General features: G+C 36.7%; 1 protein-coding gene across 2 annotated transcripts in view; it reads right to left on the bottom strand.

Moving 5' to 3' along the window:
- The window catches only part of LOC6039322 (ataxin-2 homolog), a 122,718-nt gene that overhangs the window by 19,089 nt on the left and 85,350 nt on the right, over positions 1 to 18,279 (bottom strand). For both annotated transcript variants that reach the window (XM_038263298.1, XM_038263299.1), the window contains 2 exons: positions 8,343 to 8,824; positions 1,438 to 2,012 (listed from right to left, as the gene is read on the bottom strand). In XM_038263298.1, the coding sequence (XP_038119226.1) occupies positions 1,438 to 2,012; positions 8,343 to 8,824 (1,057 nt within the window). The remainder of the gene's footprint in view (positions 1 to 1,437; positions 2,013 to 8,342; positions 8,825 to 18,279) is intronic.

The following is an 18,279-nucleotide window of genomic DNA, read 5'->3' as shown; positions in this document are numbered from 1 at the left end:
TGCTGATGAAGTTCTCGAGATACAACCATTTTAAAATGTTATTTTCGACTTTCTCTTAGAAACTTATAGAAAAAGTCGGAAATAACATTTTAAAATGGTTGTATCTCGAGAACTACATCAGCAAACCATCTGAAACTTGGTCAAGAAATACTTGGCAATCTTATGAAGCAAAATTCAGCACCCCTGAATACCGTACCGTTTGTATCTAATTCGTATTTTTTATTTTGCAGAAAAAATACTTTCAGCCTATCAATGTTATTCGGTGTAAAAATATAAAAATATAATAGAATACAGTCTAGACTCCCAAGTTCTCGAAAACTTTTCACTTCGGATAATCGAATAACAAATTTTTTTTTTGGTGGTCTTGTTTTTGATTGTTAAGCTTGAATGACATGGGGTTGAAATACTTGAAAAAAAAGTTGGTATGCTAAAAGGCAATCAACAACTCAAATTTGATTAAAATGGGGTCACATAACTCCAATTTTATGTTTAAAATAAAACAATATGTTCAATTGATGATTCGATTAGCTGAATAAAAACCTTCGTTTAACCGAACTTCGGATAATCGTGTCGTGCTGTTCTACGCATAATTGTCCCATGTTCAAAAAAGTGCAACTGAGAAAAACGCGATTGAAATTTTTCGATCGATTTCCGTTTTTCTACGCATAATTGTCCCGTGGGTTCCTACTCGCCCTATGTGTCCCTAATCGCCCCAGTTATCTTCCTTATGTGTGATTCTCTTGCTGTATAACAGGTAAACGAGACATAATGCTTAGTAAAACTAACGATTCCGTATAAGAAAATACTTGGTTGGACAATTATGCGTAGAAGTTTAACGATGGGACAAAGAGACTTGGTGTTGTTTTTAATGAGTTTCCGAAGAAAGAACCAGATTTTATGTGTTTTTCTTAAAGAACACATCAAACTAAACTTAAAAATGTCATAAAGTCAAAATCGTCCAAAACTGACATGGGACAATTATGCGTAGAACGGCAGTATATTACTACACTTAACACACCCTTCATAAACCCAAGGCATTCTAAATCAGAAGTGCGTGGTACGGTGTGTCCACGCATCCTTCATACCCTGCAGATTCTGTGAATTGTGTTCCGTTCACATAATCCTGCCTGCGGTAAACATAACGCAGTAGGGCTGGCCGCATTATTCATATTGACCAGAAAATTTCTTGGGTCTAATCTAACCCTGAGATTTTCCAGGATGCTTTCATCGGATTGACTGCGTCTACTATGTTAGATTAGATTAGGTTGATTTCTGGTTGGTGTTATTTCCTTGATTGACAAAACATCCTAATTTATCCTGTTTTAACCTGTCGTAATTGCTCGCTTACCTCCAATTTGGGACATTGTTCACACAGCTAAACTCCATTTGTAAATGATATAAACAGTCAACCCGTATGTTAAATTGTTCAATACTCACGGCATCGCATTCAGCTTCGCGTTCAACTCTGCCCTCCTCTGGGCGGACGCGGCCGCTGCCGTTGGCGAAAGTGAGGCCGCCGCCCCAGCTGCCCCAACTCCCCCTACCGCTCCAGCACTGCTACTCCAACTGCTTGGTCCTGCCGATCCTCCCGTGGCACCACCACTTCCACCATCAACCACACTGGCCGCTGCCACCGCCGTCAATGGGAGACCAATTTGACTGTGCATCGAGTTGGACATCACTTGCTGTTGCTGCTGCTGCGGGGGTGGAATCTGCTGTGGGTGCGGCGGAAGTGAACTGATCGATGGCGGTTGCTGCTGGATGTGGTTCTGCAACTGGACGCTGTTCATCGACGCGGACATGAGATTCGGTGCGGCCGGATGCTGCTGCTGGTTGACCGCCGGATGTTGCAGATTCACCGGATGCTGGTTCGGGGATTTTGGTATGTGGTGAGCCGTCGACGGGACCATGCCGACGGAGTGAAGCTGCTGCTGCTGTGGTGGGGGTGGCTGCTGGTGATGTTGCACTTGTTGCTGTTGCTGCTGGTGGATGGAATTTAGACTTTGATTGTTCTGTAAAGGAGAAGAAATGGTGAGAATTAGTTTGATGCAATGTTTCTCCAGGATTATTTAAATCACAATTGAATGAAAAATATGCACTCTATTCCCAAATATGAAGGTATAGAAATAAAAACGTTACTTAATCCACCTTTAGGTGGTTGGTGCCTTCCTCTCACCTTAAAGGTCCTAATAAAAATAAGTTATGAATAAAAAAAAATTAGCTTCCTACAGCCTTTTTAACAAGAATACACAGACACCGCCTTTGAAAAAAATGGCATCCCTCTATGTTATGTTGAAAATCACCCTTTTTTGTTGTTGTCTAAATAGCTTTTTTATGATAACTTTTAAACGACTAAATGAAACTGTACAATTTTCAATACCAAGCTGTAGGACCTTAAAATGAATCGAGTGGACCACATCCGGAAAAAATCGTTCAGCCAAAGAAAATCAAGTGTATATTTTTGATCAAAATCCCTACACACGCACAGACATTTGTTCAGAATAGATTCTGAACGATTGTCCACGCTCCATACAAAAAAGATTTGTTTTGTATGGAAATTGTCAAAAAAGGGTCCACGTGGCTTATGGATGGTCCCTTTCCAAGATATTTTTTAAAATTTGTTGTTATGTTTTAAGGGACAAAATGCATTTTTATGCGCTAGAGTTCATAATGTTGTCAAATCTGGTACCAGAGCTATGATTTTTGAAAGCAATTATGATTTTTGTAAAAAAAAAAATCGAAAATTCATTAATCCATTTTAAGACGCATTCTAAAATGTCGTCGGCGTTTCAAAATTCAAAGCATCACCTCCGTGTACGCACGAGAGCAAGCAGCAGTCAAGTGCTCAGTGCTCCATCGTTTTTTCGGATTTTTTCGCCGTAGTTGATTGTGAATACCCGCGAGTTTGCTCCTGCAGCATGCCAAAGGCCGGCCGTGGCCGTGGCAGTTCGAGTGCGGCCTCGAAAAACCCGCGAAGTTCGTCTACCGGCCGTGTGCAAAAGGTAAACAAACCAACGCCGTGTCGGCCGCCATCGCGCAGGGGAGCGTCAGCGCTGAAGGCATCGACAAAAGTTACTACATCCCGGATATGTCCCAAGATCACCAGTGCGAACCCGTTCCGGTTCATCAACATCCGCCAACATCCCCATCAGGAACGAGTTCCAGATGCTGAGCGACGACGAAGAAAATAACAACACCGACGGTAGCAGCACTACCGACGACGACGACGACGATGATGGTCGTGCACGGAAAAAAGTGCCGACGTCAAAAAAGAACAATTCTCTGACGGAACGAAGACCACCACCAATTTTTGTTTTGGACACGTTGGCGGACGATGTTGACGAGGTGCTGGAAGGCCTCGGATATTGTCTGAAAATCGGTAAGTCGGCAGTGCAAGTGATCACACTGAATAAAAAGAATTTCGACCTGGTGTTTGAAGAGTTGAAGCGTAGCAATTTCAACTTCTACACATTCAACCCGAGAAGCCCCTGTTAAGGTCGTCCTGCAGGGTTACCAAGACCGTCCGATCGCCGACCTGAAGCGACACCTATCGAACGCCGGAATAAAGCCACGGGAGATAAAAGTGCTCTCGCGAAAGACAACAGTCACGGGTACGCATACCCTGTACCTGTTGTACTTCGACCGCGGCACCGTCAAGATCCAAGACCTGCGGCGGACTAAGACGTTGGACGGTTTTTGGGTAAACTGGCGGTTTTACACCAAGAACCCGACGGACGTAGCGCAATGCCACCGTTGCCAGAAATTCGGCCACGGCTCGCGGAACTGCAACCTCCGGCCCCGCTGCGTGAAGTGCGGTGAGTCACACCTCTCGGAGGCGTGCGCACTGCCACGAAAGGCGGACTTGGGGGACAAGGCAGAACAAACCAAGCCACGCGTAAAGTGCGCGAACTGTGACGGCAACCATACCGGCAATTACCGCGGATGCGTCGCGCGCAAGGCCTACCTCGAGGAGCAGGAAAGAGGAAGAAGAAAGCAGCAGCGTCCCACTATCCTCAGCGAAGTACGAGCGCAGCCGTTTCTGCAGCTGGACAGCGTACGGTTCCAGCGGACAACTCAGCGATCCCTCCTGGATGGGGGCGTTCGTTCGCCAGCGTGGTCGCTGCCGGTAGCGGCGATGCGGCCCAGCAAGAAGTCACCGGGAAGATCTCTTCACCCTGCCGGAGTTCTTTGCTCTCGCGGGGAGATGATGACACGGTTTCGGAGCTGCCGGAACAAGGCGGAACAATTCCTGGCCCTTGGGGAACTGATGATCAAACACATCTACAAAGGATAAATAACCTGTGATCTAGATATAAGCTTTCTCTTCCTCTATCCCTTTCCTTTGCAATTTTTGTAAGTTTTTTTTGAATTTTTCTTACTCTTGCTAGTGCCTTATTTAAAGAAATAATTGTTCCAAAATGGATTAAGATGCAACACACAGCTGAAAGGAACTCCAAAACTCTGTTATGCACTTCAAAATAACTCATTGTATCTTGATTATTCACCAATAAAACCGAATTGAAATTGAAAAAAATTCAAAGCATTTGGAAGCAAAAATTCTCAAATTAAAAAAATAGTGCCACATAACCAGCCCTTATTTTTCAACTGATTAGTTTGCTTTTGAATGTAAAAAATGAAACTTTAGTGAAACATTGTTGCAATTTTTGAAAAAAAAATTAAAATTTTTGAAATCAAGCCCTGCGTAACGTGATTTTCGAATGATCCCACTTTGTTTACATCTGCAAAGTAGGAAGCTGTTCAAGCACAAGCATGACTTTTTTTCTTACTGGTAAATGAGCTGTTTTATAATCAGTTGTTTGTGTTTTATTTTTACTAGTTTACGATATTTTTGCTGGAAAATTGTGTGTGTTTTCAAGTTTGGATCGGTTAGAAGAGGTTTTTTTTACGGATGACGAAGAACTGCGGCGAGAGTGTCATTCTGCGATGTCCCAGATAATTTTCCTGGCTGATTTTGGATTCCTACAGCTCTTCCTGGTCCAGCGAAAAACATCGCTAATTCTACTGGAGCTGATGCAACAAACAGAGATGATTTTTACTAAACCAGTAGGTTGTCAAACAGAATCAAATTAAGATTAAGACAGCTTCTGGATGGATATAACCGCATCGACTCCATAACAACATCAATTCATAATTCATAGGTCCTGAAAAGCCACAAATTTTTCATTCTTAAAAAAACATTTTTTCCATAATCGATAACAATACTCTCTACTTTTGGCGAACGGTAAATTGATTCCATTTTGACAGTTAATAACTTTGGAGATTTTTTGGTTAGATTTGGAACTTTTGATAAAAAAAAATAATAATATAAAAATCTTGATTCGATTATCCAGTTTGAAATTTTTTGAGGACTTCTTTAAATTATTGAATTTCTAGTTTTAAGAATTTTTCAAATTTTTAATATTTTTGTTTGAATTTTTTATCATAAAATTTTAAAATTTTTTAAGCTTTTTCAATTGGAATTTTGAACTGCTATTTTTAAAGTTTTCGGATAATTGAATTTCTGCATCTTAAAATTCTCAATCTTTATAATTTTATCAATTTTGAATTTTTAGAATTCCTGTGTTACTGATTTTTTTCCAAGATTTTAACTATTTGACCACATTTCAATTGGATGTATGGACAAACTTATGGGAAATTGGACGAGCTTTCGATAAAAATATTTTCGAGACTGAAAAATCATGTCTGTCACATAGAAATTGCAAAAAAACCATCAAAAAACCAATATTTTCAACATTTTTATTTTTAAAACCGGTGTACAAATTTTTATGTTTAGAGCACTTTTGAAAAAAAAGACTTTCAGTAAATGATTTTGGTATTTTTTTAGGTGAGTTGCTCCATCCTTTATTTTTCGTGAGTCTTTTTGTAACATCTTAGGCTATTTTCACAAAAATTTTGAACGAAAAAAAAAAATGGGGGCTCACTTTCAAATTTGTCTTTTAAACATAAAAATCTTTTGAAAGTGGAGTGTTTTTTTGTTTCAGTGTATTTTTTTCGGAAAGCCCGTCAAATTTCCTACAAGTTTGTCTTTGACCACTTTTTGATACGAAGCAACGGCTTCGAGATACAGCAATATTTAAATTACGAAATACAAAAATATTTAAAACACTTACGCCCTTCTCAAATGTCACTATCGAGTGAAACTGGCTCCATATACACAAAAATGGCTTATATAAGCGTAGGATAACATGTCTACAAAGTTTCATTGAAATCGGAGAGGGTCGGGTACAACCGATTCCCTATTTGACATAGAACTGCTCAGTCCAGACTCGATTATCCGAAGGTTTGTATGGGACTTTGGATAATTGAATTATGACCAAACACATTTTTTTTTTCGTTTTTTTAAATTTCTTTCTTTTTAAATCAAATTAGAGTTTTGAATAGTTGGCCAAAAAAAGGATTTTTTCAACATTTAATCCCGCCATTTTGGCCGCCATGTTGGATTTAAAAATCCTAAATTACTTTAGTGCAGTTAAAGTTAAAGCTCGACAATTCAAAATAAGACAGCTAAAATTTAATATCGTGATTATCCGAAGCCCTCGGAAAAAATACTTCAAACAATCGAGGCTGGACTGTACATTTAATAACACAGTCGAGATTCGATTATCCGAAGGCTTCAGGAAAAAAATCACTTCGGATAATCGATTCACGAAATTTTTTTGTTGTTGTGTTATTTTGGCGGCTAAAATGGCGGTGATGAAATATTCAAAAAGTGTATTTGATAGGCAATCAACTATTCAAATTTGACTAAAATGAAGTCGCAGAAGAATTTGATGAGGAACAAATTTTTGTTCATAATTCGATTATCCGAAGTACCATACAAATCTACGGATAATCGAACTTAGGATAATCGAAAATTCGGATAATCGAGTCTGGACTGTACAAAAAATCAAAAATACAAAAATTCAAAAATAGAGCAGTTCTCTACGAAATCGGTCTATTTTTTCAGGTTTTTAATTTTTGTATTTTTAATCCGACTGAAACTTTTTTGGTGCCTTCGGTATGCCCAAAGAAGCCATTTTGCATCATTAGTTTGTCCATATAATTTTCCATACAAATTTGGCAGCTGTCCATACAAAAACGATGCATGAAAATTCAAAAATCTGTATCTTTTGAAGAAATTTTTTGATCGATTTGGTGTCTTCGGCAAAGTTGTACGTGTGGTACGAATATGGACTACACTGAAAAAAAAATGATACACGGTTAAAAAATTTTTGGTGTTTTTTTATTTAACTGTTTTGTCACTAAAACTTGATTTGTAAAAAAATACTATTTTCATTTTTTTTATTTTTTATATGTTTTAGAGGACATCAAATGCCAACTTTTCAGAAATTTCCAGGTTGTGCAAAAAATCTTTGACCGAGTTATGAATTTTTGAATCAATACTGATTTTTTCAAAAAATCGAAATAATGGTAGCAAAATTTTTTCAACTTCCTTTTTCGATGTAAAATCAAATTTGCAATCAAAAAGTACTTCAGTAAAATTTTTATAAAGTGCACCGTTTTCAAGTTAAGGCCATTTTTTGGTAACTTGTTTGAAAATAGTCGCACTGTATTTATTCAAAAATTCATAACTCGCTCAAAGATTTTTTGCACAACCTGGAAATTTCTGAAAAGTTGGCATTTGATGTCCTCTAAAACATATAAAAAATGAAAAAAAATAAATAAAGATAGTATTTTTTTTTGCAAATCAAGTTTTAGTGACAAAAAGTTAAAAAAAAAATCAATAAAAAAAATTTTCCTTGTATCATTTTTTTCCAGTGTAGTCCGTATCCATATCTACGATCAAAAAATTTCTTCAAAAGATACAGATTTTTGAATTTTCATTCATCATTTTTGTATGGACAGCTGCCAAATTTGTATGGAAAATTATATGGACAAACTAATGATGCAAAATGGCTTCTTTGGGCATACCGGAGGCACCAAAAAAGTTTTAGTCGGATTAAAAAATACAAAAAAAACGAATGACCGAAATCTGAGAGAATTGCTCCAATAAGTTAGAAAATGTAATGAGCTTGCAACACTGTCCTTTGATATCGAGACTCAAGAGAAGTTTACTTTTCAAAGCTGGATGCAGGAAATTTTGTATTGAATGTTTTTTCCTGGAATCAACAACATCAAAAATTTTGATAAGCCATGTTAATTCAATTAATTTTAAAAGCTCGGATTTTTCCAATTTGCGTTGAATTGGCATTCAGAACTAGATTTCGTTTAGTTTGAAGAATTATTCTATTCAATACTTCGATTGAAACTTTGGATTTTTGTAAAATTTAGACTGAGTGATGAAATTCTAATCAACAATCGATCAATCAATTCCAACTTACACTGTGTGGAGGTAATTGCGGTGGTGGCATCTGCTGCTGTTGTTGCTGCTGCTGCTGCTGCTGCTGGGGCGCCGGCGGCGGGTTAATAAACTGCGGTGGCTGTGGCATCAGTCCGCCGTGGCCAACGCCGGGCTGGGGCGCGGGCCGTTTGTGCTGCCGGGCCGGGGCCTGCGGGGGAATCTGGTGCGGCATGAACCATGGACAGTCGCCGGCGGCCGCGGCCGAGTTCGCTGCCGCCACCACCGTCGACGAGAAGCCCCGGTGATGGCCGACCACTGCCACTGATTGCCCGGCGGACGACTGCAGATTGATGGCCGCCGTATGGCTGTTCATGCCGCCGTTCAGCACGCTGCTTCCGGTCGAGTTGCGACGTGACAGGGTGTTGTGCTGCTGCTGCTGCTGCTGCTGGTTCTGGGTGCTTGTCGTCTGCTGTTGTTGCTGTTGAGGACTAGTGGCGTTGGGCCTGTGTCTTAGATCGACATCTGTGGAAGAGAGAAGAGAGCACTAAATTAGTAAAGAACTTGGCGAATGATTGATGAATCAACGGACGGAGAGTTGGAGCAAACTTGGTCAACACTTGGGGCACCACTCGAGAATAATGAACACACTGGAATTCAGTGGCACCAGCCAATCCCGAGCTGGGTGATGTTATTTAGATGATGTTTGCCATATTTCCCCCCGTTCTTGGCTCTCAAACACAAACCCAGAGTCGATGTCGAGCTCTCTGCCTGTATAAGCCGGCTTGTCCAAATTAGCTTAATCAAATTTATTCAAAACACACTCACAATCCAGCGGGCTAAACGGAGAATCGATTTGCCAATGGATGGATGGATGTGGCATATATAGAGAGACTATACGTGCGATTTGCCGCCGTGCAATACCCGCGTATCGATGAGCAGTGGCGTAGCTGCACTAAAATCACGCCAATTTGAACAAAGTCCAAACGCCTTGACCTGACGTGGCGTAAGTGACTCCAATTTTGCCATCATCGTGTTATATTTAAATTGATAGTGCTTATTTTTTCTTAAGTTTAAGTTAGTTGTTTGTTTGGCCTTCATCGATACGTTGACTTGTTTGAAATTATAGCAGGACTTTTGTTTCCTTTGCAATTTCATTTTTTACAACATTTTAGGAAAGTGAAGATTAATATTGTAATTAATTTTTCAATATGATTTTCGTTAATTTATCAAGAATCAGCCTTCGGTACTTTGTTCATTCAAACCTTGAATGCAATGAACTGTGGCTACACTCTGAAAACTGAAATTATGTTTTGAAAAAGTGTTTTTTGAAAAATATCAAAAAATTGGCCTTGACAAACTGTGAACAAAGTTTGATATTGGAAAAAGTTAATTGAACATCAATCAACAAAAAAAAAAAAAAGATTTTTTCAGCACAAGTCGTACATTAATCAAACGGAGTTTACCGAGTTGGATAAATACGACGAGTGCTGAAAAAATCAAGTTCTGCACCGAGTTGCTTACAACATGTTTTGCAATTTCTCAAAAAGCTTTTAGAATGGAATTTTATGTCGAGAATGACAGGAAAAGTGAGTAGTTTCAAAACGGAATTGCGAAAATGTTATTTATTGTTTTTTTAAGTTAAAAAATCCATTCGATTAAGAAACTTTTTTCAAAATATGAAGCAAAAAAGAAAAACTATGTTGGACTTCAATTGACAGTGAAATAATGAAGAAAATGGTTGATTGAGAACAAACAGTTTTTTTTTCTAAATGTCCCCTATTTTCCCTTCCTCCACCTAATAATCGACTCCATTTAACACTCAAACGCTCGGGTAGTCATTTGACTCCTATTTTTTTCTTAAAAATCTCATAACTTTTGATAGAATTGATCAATTTGGATGCTTCCGGGTGCAAAAGATCCAGATTTGTCTATATTTTCAACTGTCAAACGGAGGACAAATGTGGTCCATTTTTACCGGAGATATTCCGGATTCTGTTGGGGTACCTCGGCCCCGGATATTTGGCCAATATTATAAAAACTTTTCAACAGAATAAAATCGGAAATGATGCAAAACTTCAAGCAATCATCCTAAAACATCATCCTGCATAGATACATGACATGCTGAAGACCTTCGGGCACCGGAACAGGTTCTATCCGGAAACGGTTCACTGAGCTGATGTCAATTGTTGCCCAACTGGAACCGGCTCCGCTGCGTAGGACTTAACCATGTCAATTATTTTTGCAGGATGATGTATTAGGATGATGTAGTTTTGCATCATTTCCGAAATTTTACTGTTGAAAAGTTTTTATTATATTGGCCAAATACCCATATAGGAGGGCCGAGGTACCCCAACAGAATCCGGAATATCTCCGGTAAAAATGGACCACAAATATAGACAAATCTGGATCTTTTGCAACCGAAAGCATCCAAATTGGTCAATTCTATCAAAAGTTATGGGATTTCTAAGAAAAAAAATAGGGGTCAAATGACTACCCGAGTGTTTGAGTGTTAATATCGGTATTGACCCTTTTTCAGACTCGATTATCCGAAGCCTCAATTTTCCGAAGTTCGATAATCCGAAAGTTTGTATGGGATTTCGGATAATCAAATCACGAACAAAAAACAAATCGTTTTTTTTTCTTTTTCTTGTTTCAAACATCAAATTCGAGTTGTGCGACCCCATTTTCAAATTGAAATTGACTCAAATTGATTGCCAATTAAATTAAAAATGCATTTTTTCAAGATTTCGTTACCACCTATTGGTCGCCATCCTGGATATAAATTTTTTAAATCACTGTAGTGTAATTTAGGGGTTATACTCGTGATTCGATAATCCGAAGTGATTTTTTCCGAGGCTTCGGATAATCGAGTCTGGACTGTGTTATTAAACATTTTAGATTTTTTTTTCTGATTTCCACAAAAAAAAACGTTTTTTTGAAGCAAACATAACAAAAATTCCAAAAGAAACGTTTTCAAAATAGTTGTTTTTCAAAAGAACAGAACATTTAAAAATGTAACCGTCATTTCCGAGATATTGATTTTTGGATTTTTGAAAGAAAAGGCTCATCATTTTTATTAAAATTGTATCATTAAGAAGTGGTTTATATTATATCCACAAATGTGAGAAGTGGCCTATAACTTATTAATTCCAAGAATTTTAAATTTATTTACAAGATTTTCGATTTTTTTAAATTTCTTTACAAGATTTTCGAACGGTGATTTTTCAGCAATCGGCAAACCTTGCTTGATATTTTCTTTTTCTGCTTAAACTACAATTTTAATTGTATTTTTTCTAAACTTTTCTGATTTTTTAAATTGTCTGTTGCAAAGGTCTTGTATTTGGAGAAAAATATATGCAAAACAAAACAAAAAACTAAATTTGTTTTTTTTAATACTCAGCATCTTTTTTAAAAGTTTTAGGAAGTTATTTAGGTTTAACATAAGTATTAATAACATTTCGTCAGTTCTGAATTGTTCTCTTTCTAAGGGACCATCCATAAACCACGTGGACCAGGTTTTTTGGAAATCTCAACCCCCCCTCCACCGTGGACAATATCCATACAAAAAAAAATGTAAGGAGCGTAGTCAATCGACATATCCCCCCCCCCTCCAAGGTGTCCACGTGGTTTATGGATGGTCCCTAATTAAATAGATCGATTTTTATCTTAATCCTGCTAACTAAATAGCTAAATTTAAATAAATTGCAGGAAATGAGTTTTTTTTTATTTGGATGAAGCTTTGTTTATGTAGTTTTTCCATACAAGTCTCCTTACAATTTCGAGAGCTGGTCACATAAAATGGTTATGTAAATGTATGCAATGCAATTCTGTATCTTGAGAAAAAAATTTCTGATTGATTCAATGTCTTCGGCAAAATTTTAGATTAGGTTAGGTTTAGTTTTTTTTAGATAAAATGTACCGTTTTCAAGTTTTAGCTACTTTAAGGTATACTTTTTCAATACTTTTCACTTGTTTTGCATTTTGAAAATACTTCTTGAAAGAAAAAACATCCCTGAAAAAAATGTTTTGAGAGGCCAAGAAAATTTCCTACTGTTTTTTTCTGATACTTTGAAAATCGGCCCGTAATTTTCAACTGACGATGATTGGAATCTATTGGTCCGATTCTCAATGTTAAAATACTAAACTTTCGTGAAATTTTCTGATTATTTCACATAAAAAAAATCAAAATTAGGAAACCAAGCATTATTCTTGAAAAGGTCTTTAAATAGACAATTTTCCAAATTTTATAGTTCACAGTTCAGACCAAGTATTATAATGTTTGTAATATTTCCATAAAAAATCAGAAATTTTGTAAAAAAAAATATTTTTTTAACATTGAAAATCGAACCAATAGCTTCCGAGATCAGAATTCATATTTCATAGATTTTTCTCAAACGAACTTTTTTTGTATTTTTTTTTAATAAAATACAGCAATGTTCTTTGTCATACTGGTCATGCCTGTTGGACCTTTTTGCATAGAAGTTTCATTTTTAGCTTTCAAATCTTTGTAGTCAAATTTGAGAGAAAAAAATGTGTAAATCGAAAAAATCAAATTCTGTTTCAATATTAGAGGTTTAAGATTTTCCTTTTGTTCATAATTGAAGAAACGGATATTATCCGCTCTTGAGAATTTAAAAAAAATTATTTTTTTTGTATATATTTTGAAATATCCATAAAAGATATGTTGGAAACAAAACAAAAAAACTTTTATTATTTGGCTAAGGAGCTCCCTAAACCAAATTTGAACCAAATCGGATCACTTACACAGTTAAAAAAGTAGTAATCCAGCTGCGTGTAAAAGGCCTGGGTGTAAAATAAATATTGCATTATTGTATGAAATTTTATGTGATTTTACACCCTGAAATATGTAGCCTATCAGTATGGGAATCCTACTTGACCGAAGTGTCAAGCTCTTCTATGCGTTTATCCTTACAGATTCACATCGGTCTAATGGCCGAGTGGGCTAAAGCGCCAGTCCTTACTTTTTGTGCTAGGTTTGAATCCCGTCGGTTGCAACTTTTTTTTTGTGTTTGCAAAAATTGTACATGCAGTGTGTAATATTAAGTGTTTATCTTGACGCATGCTTTTGCATGCGATTTTACCATCGGATTTTTTGCTGTGTAGGATTCTTCTGATATGACATGATAATGCTTAATATATATCAATGATTGAAGTATATTTTAAGGAAATCAAACCAGCGCACCCCTTCCAACGCGTCTGACACCCCAGTCTGGAGGAATGTGCTTCCCAACCGGCTGGGCTACCACGGTGCCAGAATACCAACCCGGCGTAAAAACACACCCACGTCCACATCCGACGACAACGACGCCGCGTCTCGCGGCCTTCATCGGCCTGAAATTGGTTTCCTGAACAATACATACTCTCTGATGCTTCTAGCAACGCGAACAAGAATGTGAATTGATACTGGTGTGATGATCTGTTGACGCGGTGCGATTCAATCCCATCGGAATCGAATGGAACCGGGGGTCGTAGATTGTTTGTTGCCGAGAGTAGTTGGTGAAACTGTATAATACACCGATGATATAGTTGTCATTCGATTAGCGTAAATAACTGACAAATTACGGGATTGAGAGTGGCATTTAGCAGAGCTGTAACGACACTTTACAAGTGACGATCAGTTGAGCGCTAATGAGTTGTGACCTTTGATCGATGTACTTACACTTGTCATTGGTTGTTTAACACGACGAAAAGAGATAGAATCTAGCTCGATGTTTTGATTGAGTGAGAAGAATAAAAAACTCATATATACTAGATAGAAATTCTCGATAATTGATTGGTATTATAAAAGGCAATGTTTTTTTTTTAATAATTACTTATAAAATTGTTATAAGACGTTAATTTGAGTGATTTTATCTACAATGATTTCTCTCATCACCAAAAGTCAATCACAAGTTCAGCGAACCATTTACCAGCTGTATCAGAGAAAGCACTCCGTCTCCAATTATTGTGTTCATTAGCTAACGAAACAACACGTTACCACCAAATCAGCAGCACTGATAATGGACAGTTCTTGACAGTTTGGACAAATTAAATTCGCACAAATTGGCCAACCCCTCAAACTGTTTTTTGCCTTCATACAAAACATTTCACATGTCGTTCAAAAACAAGACTTGACAGAGTGCAATTTTGGTGTGTTTGTGGAGTTTGCAAACAAAAAGCAGCTCACCTCACCATCACAGTGGGGATAATGATGATTTAATAACCGTGCCAAATCGCAAGATCAAGGTGTTCGTGGAGCAGACGTCGGAGCAAATTAAATTACTGCACACAACAGACTCCACAGTTAAATCACGGCCGTTGCGATTGAGCACTACAAAACAAGGTGTTAAATAACACAAAACCGATCAAAATACGTGTAAACAAAACCCACCCTTTACGCCTGCGAAACAACAAGCAAAAAACGCAACCAACCAACGGTTATTGTAGTAGTTGTAAAGCTGAACGAATGGAAAAAATAGACGCAGTTGCAAAATGTAGTAGCAACGATTTACATGTTTGGAGTAATTTGGCAATGTAAAAGATTTAACCATTTATTATTATATCAATTTGTCAACTTTTCAATTTTTCAATTTTTATACTTTCAAACTTTTAAACTTTTCAACTTTTCATCTTTTATACTTTTAAACTTTTTAACTTTTCAACTTTTTAACTTTTCAACTTTTCAACTTTTCAACTTTTCAACTTTTCAACTTTTCAACTTTTCAACTTTTCAACTTTTCAACTTTTCAACTTTTCAACTTTTCAACTTTTCAACTTTTCAACTTTTCAACTTTTCAACTTTTCAACTTTTCAACTTTTCAACTTTTCAACTTTTCAACTTTTCAACTTTTCAACTTTTCAACTTTTCAACTTTACAACTTTTCAACTTTTCAACTTTTCAAATGTCAATTTGTCAATTTGTCAATTTGTCAATTTGTCAATTTGTCAATTTGTCAATTTGTCAATTTGTCAATTTGTCAATTTGTCAATTTGTCAACTTGTCAACTTGTCAATTTGTCAATTTGTCAATTTGTCAATTTGTCAATTTGTCAATTTGTCAATTTGTCAATTTGTCAATTTGTCAATTTGTCAATTTGTCAATTTGTCAATTTGTCAATTTGTCAATTTGTCAATTTGTCAATTTGTCAATTTGTCAACTTGTCAATTTGTCAATTTGTCAATTTGTCAATTTGTCAATTTGTCAATTTGTCAATTTGTCAATTTGTTAATTTGTCAATTTGTCAATTTGTCAATTTGTCAATTTGTCAATTTGCCAATTTGTCAATTTGTCAATTTGTCAATTTGTCAATTTGTCAATTTGTCAGTTTGTCAGTTTGTCAATTTGTCAATTTGTCAATTTGTCAATTTGTCAATTTGTCAATTTGTCAATTTGTCAATTTGTCAATTTGTCAATTTGTCATTTTGTCCATTTGTCAATTTGTCAATTTGTCAATTTGTCAATTTGTCAATTTGTCAATTTGTCAATTTGTCAATTTGTCAATTTGTCAATTTGTCAATTTGTCAATTTGTCAATTTGTCAATTTGTCAATTTGTCAATTTGTCAATTTGTCATTTTTTTTCAATAAAAAAATTGGGATTTGGGATTTTTTTTTGTAATGTCCAGTTCATTGCCAAATTACCCCAGCCCAACTAGTGCTTGTTTTATTTATGATATCTCACGCTAGAGAGGGCAAAGCCTCGCTAGAGTAAACGAAGCAAAACAAGAAAGGAAAAAAATGAATACTATTAAAAAAAAACTAGGTGAATCAAAACCAAAACACAGCCCAAAACAAAGGGGGCAACCCCGCGCACACTATCGTGCCACACGAAACATCCTCACCCTTGCGAAAAAAAAACTGACAGATTACGAGCGCGCAATTTTGGAAGTTGAACGCACTTTGGCTTAACTTTTTAGCTTTTGAGGGTTGGAATTTAATTAACGCGGGACGTTGTTTCTTTGGGGGGCGAGTTTTCAACTTTTTCCTCGCGCGAGTCGGTCAAAATTGACGACCCTGAAGTGCGACGCGATTATGTCAGCGGGTCTTTTTTGCGTGTTCCTTTTTAATATTTGCTTTACACGTGGGGATATTTAGCTGCAAGGGACGAGTTTTTAATCCTGTCCCGGTTAAAGTTGATGAAATTAAGTGCTTTTCAATTACGAGAACGATTTGGAGTGGCTCGCGGCTCAATTTGAAGAATTTTAAATTTTAATTGAAAATCTTAAACTAAATTCCATCCCCAAGTTCACAACAAACTTGCTCAGCGCAGAGGTTTATTATGAATTGATACTGTTGAGTCAGTGTACCACCAGGAATCCACGTGCGTGTTGTTTACCAATTTTTACAGCAATCAACGAACGAAACCACCTGCACACAAAGCCCTACTGAACCGATTAATTTCCTCGCTAATAGAGTAATTAAGCAGAGCTCTTAGCACCCATTCAACGGTTTGTGTTGTGGATTCTTTTTTTTTCTACACTTCTCATTTTCATGATGTTCTCTACTTTTCACTTCTGACGCGAACAATCAACGGGTTTACTGTACTGGAAGTACTCGGTTGGTCTTGTTGCATAGTTGGCGTTATGAGAAGTAATTATGATTGTTAGTTGGTGGTGGCAACACTTCTGTGTTTCAGACTGTTGATGTGCCAGTGATTCGAAGAATTTTTCTCTCAACCTTTCTATAGAATGGAGATAAGTATAGTGCTGAAGAACGTGTTGATCGATTTGAGCAAAAGTTTAAAAATAGACTCGCTATATCGAAAAATGGGCAAATGAATCACCCTGACAGAAGTTAAAAGTTTAACCTTTGAATTAAAAAAAAAATGAACTTTGCTGCTACACCCAAACCTGGGCAGCATTCGTACGAAAGAATGATGGCCTCGAGCCGTGAGAATAGTGGTACCATCCACGGAAACAGAGAACACAGCTTGAGATGGGCGAGAGAATCATTCCCTCGAGGTTCATTTGCAAAAAAAAAGTTCATCCGTCAAAACAAAAACAAAAGTGTCGACAACGGGAATCGAACCGGAGACCTTTGACAGACTAACCCAACGACTTAACTGTCCTGGCCACCACAGCTTGGTGACCGAGGAGTGGTCAGAAGTCGATGTATGACACTTGTCGGGAATTTATTAGTACAATTAACAAATGAACACGTTTGTTTTGATGGTGTGAGTTGGTAGCATTATTCCCTCGATTTTGGCCCTGAGCCCTCAATAAATTTTGAGGGAACGATTCTCACGACTTTGAATTCTGGGTTTAGATAAAAATAAATATCTTACAACTTACATTATGTCGTTTTAACATCTTTTTTTTAAATTTGATTAAGCAAAAGAAAATAAAAAAAATAATCATAACAATTATTCGAAACGAAATCAAGAATGAGCAATCCGTTCCTTTTGAGTAGAGGTGGGCAAAAAAAGAGCGAACCGCTCAAAGAGCCGGTTCACTGAAAAGAGCGAACGAACCGTGGCTCACAAAAAAGAACCGCGGTTCTTTTTTAAACTCCGGTTTTGTGAAAGAACCGTTTCAATATGGCATGATTTTTGTTATAAATATAATTTATTGTTTTTCCGAAAAATGTAACATTAAATTTGTTTTTGAGAATTGAAAATGCAATTTCAAAAATGTCAATGCTTATAAAAATTAATCCCAAAAGTATTCGATTTTCTAAACAAAATTAAATAAACTTTTCAGTGTGCAACTGATAGTTCATTAAAGTAAAAAACGTTCAAATTTTAATGAAAATAGAAATCTTATCCACTGAAAACAAATTAAAAAGCATTTCGGTTTAAAAAAAGTTCATCAATACTTCGATATTTTGAAACTAATGGGGATGTGCAAAATGCATTTTTAAACTCTTTTTTCATTAAAATGTCTTGCTATTATCTTTTTTGCGACTTTGGCCAGAGTTGAGGGACATAAACTTCAAAAAATATTTGGTATGGCCAAATTTATAAAAGTTCAATGTGAAATA

The sequence above is a fragment of the Culex quinquefasciatus genome, chromosome 3, assembly GCF_015732765.1.
Source record: "Culex quinquefasciatus strain JHB chromosome 3, VPISU_Cqui_1.0_pri_paternal, whole genome shotgun sequence".
Lineage (NCBI taxonomy): Eukaryota > Metazoa > Arthropoda > Insecta > Diptera > Culicidae > Culex > Culex quinquefasciatus.
Note: the sequence above shows the minus strand (reverse complement) of the source record. Positions and strands in the feature narration are given on the sequence as shown.